The 8,508-nt window shown below is 47.1% G+C and overlaps 1 protein-coding gene across 1 annotated transcript; it reads left to right on the top strand.

Moving 5' to 3' along the window:
- The first annotated feature begins 2,925 nt into the window (after positions 1–2,925).
- Positions 2,926–8,126, top strand: LOC135447306 (uncharacterized). The gene is given in 5 exon segments (XM_064712241.1): positions 2,926–4,497; positions 4,500–4,730; positions 4,733–5,761; positions 5,764–6,441; positions 7,390–8,126. Coding segments are annotated over 5 exon segments (3,639 nt in total). The 5' UTR covers positions 2,926–2,936; the 3' UTR covers positions 7,530–8,126.
- The last annotated feature ends 382 nt before the right edge of the window (positions 8,127–8,508 follow it).

The following is an 8,508-nucleotide window of genomic DNA, read 5'->3' as shown; positions in this document are numbered from 1 at the left end:
TTTGTAAATATATTTTCCACTCTTTTAGACCTCAGATGCAATGTGTGTGTGTGTGTGTGTATGTGTAGTCACAGCATTGCAACATTTCATTCAGGAAACTTTCAAGAATGTGGCAAAGATTTCCTCTTGACCTTACAGTTTTGCATCATTAAACTTTTTATATGGGATTTATCAAAACAATGTAATGGTCTTAGGAACTTTAGTTCTGTTTTAAAAACTAACTTTGTCATTCAAGAGTCCAATATAAAAAAAAAAATCAGTAGGACTTCACCTCCCTAAATACATTACCTACTCTGAAAACCAATTTTATTTTTAGAAGCAGTGAGGGGATTGCATGAACTTTTTACCCATCCCACCTTCCTGGCTTTAGTACTACAGATAAGGAACTCCAAATTAGTTTCCTGAAAGCCACTTTTACAAAGTAGCTCAAGACCTGAATTTCCAGGATTCTAAACAAGGCAGATCCAATGGCCTTAAAAAAAAAAGCTCCTGACATCATATGTCTATGCTGCTTATGATATTATGATAATCATAAAAGGCAAAAATTTGATTTCCTTATTTTTGACACCAGGCAGCAAAGAGTGACTTGCCAGTACAGAAACTATTTCCACTGATGTCTTTCCTATTCACTGTTTTATCTACTTTACAAAACCTTCTTGTCTTAAAGGGAAATATATTTACCCTGATTAGGGTATGAGACAGAGTAATCCATCCTGAACTAGGTAAAGTGTCTAGGAGAGGTGAAGGGTCTGTGGAGCTAAAGCTGAAGGAGAGGCCGCATTCCAGAGACAGCAAGAAGACAGAGAAAGAAAAACAGAAAACCGCGAGGTCAATCTGCCCCCGACCTAGGAATTCCTTCGATAAAGAAGAATTAGTGCTAAATGTCGCGTGGAATGAATATGTATGAACTTAATTTGAAACTGTATGCATATGCATTTGGAAGGGGGGATAAAAAGGGGACTCGGAGTCTCCAGGGGCGCGCACGCCTTTTGGGAGGCTTGCGTCCGACGCGCGTCGTAATAAAGGCATACCGGGCTTTACAACTTTTACAAGTTGTGAGGTTTCTTCCTTTCTCCGCAAATCATTCTGGCGAGCCAGCCAGGAGATTCAGGAGATATTTTCCGTCTCCATCTCTGTCCCCGCAGGGGCAGGGGGGGACCGACGGACTCCTAGGCGCACCCCAGGATTTTCCTGGAGGAAGTTCCGCTCGCCTCGACTTGCCTCCTGCCGGGACAGACAAGAACCTGCTGGCCGCGGAGAAGGACACGGTATGTACTAGGGGCCCCTGGGGGGGGGAGGGAAGAACAAGGAAAGAACAAGGGAATTAACGACCCAGAGACGTCTGGGGATCAGCCGATAGAGCGGCCGATAGAGCGGCCGATAGAGCGGCCATATTAGAGACGGGGTTCGTTCCATCGTCGTCCTGATAGAGCAGGACTGCCAGCGGCTCCAGGGTAAGCTAGCTGCAGCTGATAGAGCGGCTGTATTAGAGACGGGGTTCGTCCCCTCGTCGTCCTGATAGAGCAGGACTGCCAGCGGCTCCGGGTGTAAGCCGGGTGAACCCGTGTATGCGTGTATTAGAATTCAGATTCTGATAGGGCAGAGCTGAATTCGCGTATGTTTCTTCTGTTTGTGCGTGTGTGAGTGGTGTCCGGACACTGTGTTGCTGTGTGTTGCATTGTGTGATCAGCGCGCTGTATTTGTAAGTTGTGTAAGTGTATAAAGTGTATGATATATAGAGAGCAGGCTGTGCGGGGGGGCGAAAGTTCTGCCCGCCGCTTGAGAGGCTGAGTAAACACCGGCCGAAGCAGGCTGTGCGGGGGGGCGAAAGTTCTGCCCGCCGCTTGAGAGGCTGAGTAAACACCGGCCGAAGCAGGCTGTGCGGGGGCGGGGAGCACCCGACGGAGAAAACAGAGAGAACTGTGAAAAGCGTGCGCGAGGGCGTTTTTTGAGTAAAAGTGGTAAATTGTGGTGTAGGTTGTGCGTGCTTTCACCGTGGCTAGACGAACCCGAGGGGTTCCTCTGCCTCAGTGGTTTGGACTCGACCCTTGGGAGTTCGTGAATCCGGTGAATTTTTGGATAAATAGAGAAGACGAACGAGTTCACTTAGAGGGACTCTACCGGACTTCAGCTGGCATTCTTGTAAGTCTGGACTGGGAACAGCCTGCCGTAGAAAATTTAGAGCTCCCTGTAATAAATGGAATAGCTTGCTTTTGCGGGAAATTTCGAGTAACCTTTGGCGCATCAAGAGGCTGGCACGCTGCGTGGGTATTATTACAGTGCGTAGTTTGTGGGAAACGCTGGTATTGTTGTTCTAGCAGGCGACGGGGCACGTGCCCCAGGTGTAAACGAGAGGTTCCTGATCAAGCTGATTCAGAGCCTAAGATCTTAAAACTTGTGTGTGGGAAATCACATCTGGTACCTGCCACTTGGGGTGTGTGGGAGGAGGACTGGGAAGCTACTGTGAAGTCCTGTGAAAAGAGGTTTGGGTGGAAGCGGGACAGAGCAAGAAGGAGATAATGGGAACTAACCAGAGTAAGGAAGTTCCGCAGGCCAGCCCCTTAGGGTGCATCTTGGCCCACTGGAAGGAAATCACTAGCCGGGGGGGCTCTGAGAATAAAAAGGATCTAATCCAGTATTGCACACGCTGGTGGCCCTTATATAGGCTAGAGGACGGGGCAAGGTGGCCACCCACTGGAACCCTGGACTATAATACTTTACTGCAGTTGATGTTGTTTCTAAGACGGGAGGGTAAATGGAATGAGGTCTCGTATGCTGATATGTTTTTTGTTTTAAGAAACCACCAAGAGTGGCAGAGGGACTGTGGGATTAAGGCACCCTCAGACCCACTGGTCTTGGCCCTTGAAAGGGATAACAAGGCAAAGAGAGGGCAAATCAAACGCTGCTGTTCAGCATGCAGTATAGGACAACGGTGTATGAGATCAGATAAGGTCTATTGTTCTGAGGAGCAAGAACGGGACACATTTGAGTGGGTGAAACATCCTCCAGCTCCTCCCCGAAGGGGGATGGTTAGGGAAGTCGAGGCTGATGCTGAGGATGAGGAGGAAGGAAGCCTCCCCAAAAGGGAGGAGGAGGACTCAGGTGGGGAAGGCACATCTACTAGATCCCACCCCATCCGTGGGAGTCCAATTGCATCTAGGACTAGGAGGCAAGTAGTGCTACAGGCCCCTCTGCGACAGGCAGTGGGGCCAGAAGGGGGTAGATTAATGATTAAAGTGCCATTTACCACCCTTGATTTAGAAGCATGGGAAAGGGTTGCGAGGAATTACCGTGTTGACCCGATACTCACTGCCAAACGCCTGAGGTATGTTATCAAACAGCACAACCCAGACTGGGCTGACATCCAGCTACTACTGGATGCTTTCACTGAGACAGAGAAGCAGCTGATCTTAAAGACAGCTGGGAATTTGGCGGAGGATTACTGTAAAGCCACCCAGCTGGATGTAAAACAACATTTCCCCCTCCAAGACCCAGAATGGGACCCTAATGTGTCGGCAGAGGTAAAGAAATTAACAGAGTATCAAGAGTGGATAGTAACAGGGGTGGAAAGAGCTATTCCAAAAACCATAAACTGGTCTGCCTTATATTCACTTAAGCAGGGACCTTCTGAGACTCCATCTGAATTTCTAGAGCGTTTAAGGGATACCATGCGTCGTCATACATCATTAGATCCGGAGTCTGAGATAGGGATAAACCAACTAGTTAATTCATTTTTGGGGCAGTCTGCTGGAGATATCAGACGTAAACTTCAGAAGATTCGGGGAGCAGACGCGAGAAATCTTGAAGCCTTGTTAGAAGAGGCCTGGAGAGTATTTAGTAACCGGGAGGAAGGATATAAACGGGGAATGAAAAGGTTGGTGGCGGTGGTACAGGAGGAAAGGCAGAGGAAACACAACCAGGGCCCACCGAGACAAGGACCACCTCGGTTGGGCAGGGACCAGTGTGCAATCTGCAAAAGAATTGGTCACTGGAAAGACCAATGCCCAGAACGAAGAAGGAGTGACCAACAGATGGCTGCACACGTACAAAACAACTGAGGAGGACCGGGGGATCCTGCCCCAGCGGATCCACTGGTTATAACAATGAGGCTGGGGGAAGAAGGGAAAAGGGTAGAATTTTTAGTTGACACAGGAGCTACATATTCAGTCCTAAATAAAGCCTTAGTGCCTGTGGAAAATGATTATGTTGTAGTACAGGGGGCAACTGGCCAGTCTGAAAGGGCATATTTTTGCAAACCTTTGAAGTACAAATTGGGAAAACAATGGGGTATTCATAAGTTCTTATACATGCCTAATTCACCAAGAGCACTCTTGGGGAGAGATTTATTGGAACAATTACAAGCCACCATCATATTCAAAAATGGGGAAATTACTCTGGAGGTGAATGATCAAAAGTACATAGAGGCACTAAGTTTAACTCTGACTGCTACTGGCATTAAGGAAGAAATTGATGAGGAAATATTAAGTCAGGTATTTCCCGGGTGTGGGCCTCTGATGTGCCAGGAAGGGCAAAAAATGCCTCTCCCATAGTAATCAAACTCAAGGAGGGAGCGCAGCCAGTGAGAATCAAGCAGTACCCCCTAAGGAAAGAGGACAGGGAGGGAATCAGCTCAATAATCGAAAATTTTCTGCAACTAGGATTGCTGAAGGAATGCCAATCTGATTTTAATACTCCCATCCTGCCTGTTCGAAAATCTGATGGGACATACCGATAGTACAGGATTTAAGGGCTATCAATAAAATAACAGAAGATCTGTATCCGGTTGTAGCCAATCCATACACTTTATTAACTTGCTTAACACCTGAGCTAACCTGGTTCACTGTTCTAGATTTAAAGGATGCCTTCTTTTGCCTCCCCATCCATGAAGCCAGCCAAAAATTCTTTGCATTTGAATGGGAAAGCCCTAAAAGTGGGCGCAAAACCCAGCTCACATGGACCAGACTACCACAAGGTTGGAAAAATTCCCCCACCCTGTTCGGGGAACAACTTGCAAAGGATCTGGAATCCTGGGAAGCCCCACAGAAAGAAGGGAGGCTTTTGCAGTATGTTGATGACCTTCTACTGGCCACTCAGACAAGGGAAGCATGTGTGGCCTGGACGGTAAGCCTTTTGAATTTCCTAGGACTCCAAGGATACAGAGTATCCAAGAAAAAGGCACAGATAGTGAAACAGAAAGTAGTCTACCTGGGGTACGAGGTGAGTGCTGGGCAACGGACTTTAGGGCAGGCTCGCAAGGAAGCCATATGCCAAACCCCAAAACCCCAGACCATAAAGGAACTCCGAACGTTCCTAGGCATGGCAGGGTGGTGCCGGCTGTGGGTCTATAATTATGGACTACTCGTCAGACCCCTCTATGCTCTTATTGCCAATGGAAACAGAGATCTCCAGTGGACGAAAGAAGCAACACGGGCCTTTCACCAGCTAAAGGATGCCCTCATGTCAGCTCCAGCTTTGGGACTTCCAGATGTGAGTAAACCATTTTTCCTATTTTCCCATGAGAAGCAGGGAATTGCCCTGGGAATACTGGCTCAAGACTTGGGTCCATACCGAAGGGCAGTCGCTTACCTCTCTAAGCAACTAGATGCAACAGCCAAAGGATGGCCAGGTTGCCTCAGAGCTGTAGCAGCAGTTGTGCTGAACATCCAAGAGGCACGCAAGTTTACCCTGGGACAAAAAATGACTGTGCTAGTGTCCCATACAGTGTCCGCAGTACTGGAAGTAAAGGGTGGCCACTGGCTTTCACCGCAGAGTTTCTGAAATACCAGGCCATTATGGTGGAGCAAGATGATGTAGAGATCGTGGTGACTAATATTGTCAACCCAGCTTCTTTTCTCAGTGGAAACCAAGGAGAGGCAGTACACCACAATTGCCTGGAGACCATTGAAGCTACCTACTCCAGCCGCCCGGACTTAAAGGATACCCCCCTGGACGACGCAGAGACCTGGTTCACTGATGGGAGCAGCTACGTTGCTGATGGGAAGCGATATGCTGGATATGCAGTGACCACCTATAGAGAGGTAATCGAGTCTGGACCCTTACCAACAGGCACCTCCGCGCAGAAGGCCGAGATAATTGCCCTGACCCGTGCCTTGGAAAGGGCAAAAGGGAGGAGAATAAACATCTACACAGACTCGAGGTATGCATTCGGAGTTGTACATGCACATGGGGCCATCTGGAAGGAGAGGGGGCTGCTGACCTCACAGGGAAAGAACATCAAACATGCACAAGAAATAATCCAGCTGCTGGAAGCAGTTCAACTGCCTGAAAAGGTAGCAATTATGCACATTAAGGCACACCAAAAAGTGAGCTCAGAATTGGAAGAAGGAAATGAGCTGGCGGATAGAGAGGCAAAAGAAGCAGCAAAAGGGGAGGTAGCTACTGAAGGAGTCCTTATCCCAGACGGACAAATCTCCCTTGAAGGTAAGCCAGAATATAGCAAGAGAGATAGGAAATTAATTGAAGATCAAAAAGGGACATATAGCCAAGAAGGGTGGGCTACCATTGAAAAGAAACTGGTAATCCCTTCCCATTTGTTGTGGTCATTAGTAAGGGAAGAACACCAGAAAACACACTGGGGAATAAATGCCCTATACACATACCTGATTGAGAGGATTGTTGCTAGAAATTTATATGCCACTATTACTCAGGTAACTCGACAGTGTGATCTTTGCCTCCAGACTAATCCCAAAAATATCCCCAGGCCGAAACTTGGTCAGATTGGGAGGGGCCATGGGCCTGGACAACAGTGGCAAATTGACTTTTCAGAACTCCCAAGGAAAGGGGGTATCGATATTTGTTGGTATTGACAGATACATTTTCAGGGTGGCCAGAAGCGTTCCCCACCAGAACTGTCAAAGCTAGAGAGGTGACCAGGGTGTTATTACAAGAGATAATACCGCGCTTTGGAGTTCCAGCCACAATGTCCTCAGATAGAGGATCACATTTCATTTCCAAAATAGTGCAACAAATTAGTAGCCATCTGGGCATAGACTGGAGCTCCACACCCCATACCACCCCCAATCAAGTGGTCAGGTGGAGAAAATGAATCATTTGATTAAACAGCAAATCATAAGACTGGGGCAGGAAGCAAATCTGCCCTGGCCCCAAGCTCTTCCACTAGCACTATTGCGAATTCGAACTAAACCTCGAGCTAAAGAAAAGTTAAGCCCTTTTGAAATACTCTATGGGAGACCATATGGAATACAAAAGGGAATGTCCACCCACATTGGAGAGGTGACATTAGCCACCTACATGGTGGCCTTAAACAAACAGCTCAGAGAAATTGAAAAACATGTGGCAGGAACTCGGAGCCGGGAGTTAGATGGGCCAGTACATAACATACAGCCTGGAGATTATGTATATGTTAAGTCTCTTACAGAAAAAACTTTGGAACCGCAGTGGGAGGGACCGTTCCAAGTGCTTCTCACCACCTTCACTGCAATCAAAATCAAGGAGCAGAACGCCTGGATTCATCACTCCCGGGTGAAGAAGGCCCAGAGACCCCTTGAGGAGTGACTCCAGGAGACAATGAACTGAGACTAAAACTTACTTGGGCAAAATGAGTAAATTGCGGTCGGGAGTAGCTCACGTTTTAGTTTGTAGGATCATTTTGTGTATAATCATGACTGAAGTTTTAGAACTTGAGAGTACCTTTATTCAGAGCAATGTTAAATGGCCTTGGTCCCGGGCGTTTAATCAGTATACTGGATCCATGGGAGAACTTTCTGAGAATTTAAACCTGTCCATTGTGGTAATTCATGGAGATCAGGTATATGAGGGGCAGGAATGGCAGGAACAGAAACTATGGACACTTCAAGGGATTAGAGGAGAAGAAATCAAGGTAGGGTGCCGGATGATAAATGGGACAGCCCATAAGAAACCAAATGAAATTAGTGTCTCAATTTCTCCTGATGAATATGAACGCCAGGAAATCTGTGATAGCCTAAATGAATCAGACTGCTGGTGTAATTTCACCTTAATACAGCCTGTGGAAATAACTTGCCTTTGGGCACAGGAAGATATTGGGCTTTCATTTAAATTCAAAATAGACACTACACCTTTCACCACAGCAGGACCCTACACAGCCCACACCAAAACCCAAATAGTTCAGACCCAACCCAAACCCGAGTTGTATGGAGTTGGCCCCTACGTAGTAAAGAATGTGGGTGAACAACAACTATTGTTCAATCCAGAATGGTCTCTCAAACGTGTGGAGCTGATAATGCAAATTAACATCTCAAAAATCCAACCAGTCTGCTCCTCCTTCCTGAAAACTTCCTTTGAGGGCTGGACAACATGGCTGCAAAAACAGACATACCTCAGGAGCAGAATGAGAAGGGATCTAACTGGCCTATTAGGGACAGGATTAGGAGTTTTGAATGGAATTGATTCAGAGATACTGATGAATAAACTGATCACTGCAGCAGGCAGCCTAACAAAATTGAGGCAACCCTTACAATCATCTCTGTTGGCATTAGGAACTAGCCA

This window comes from Zonotrichia leucophrys, chromosome 4 (genome assembly GCF_028769735.1).
Source record: "Zonotrichia leucophrys gambelii isolate GWCS_2022_RI chromosome 4, RI_Zleu_2.0, whole genome shotgun sequence".
NCBI classification, from domain to species: Eukaryota; Metazoa; Chordata; class Aves; order Passeriformes; family Passerellidae; genus Zonotrichia; species Zonotrichia leucophrys.
This window is presented reverse-complemented; position numbering and strand designations above follow the sequence as displayed.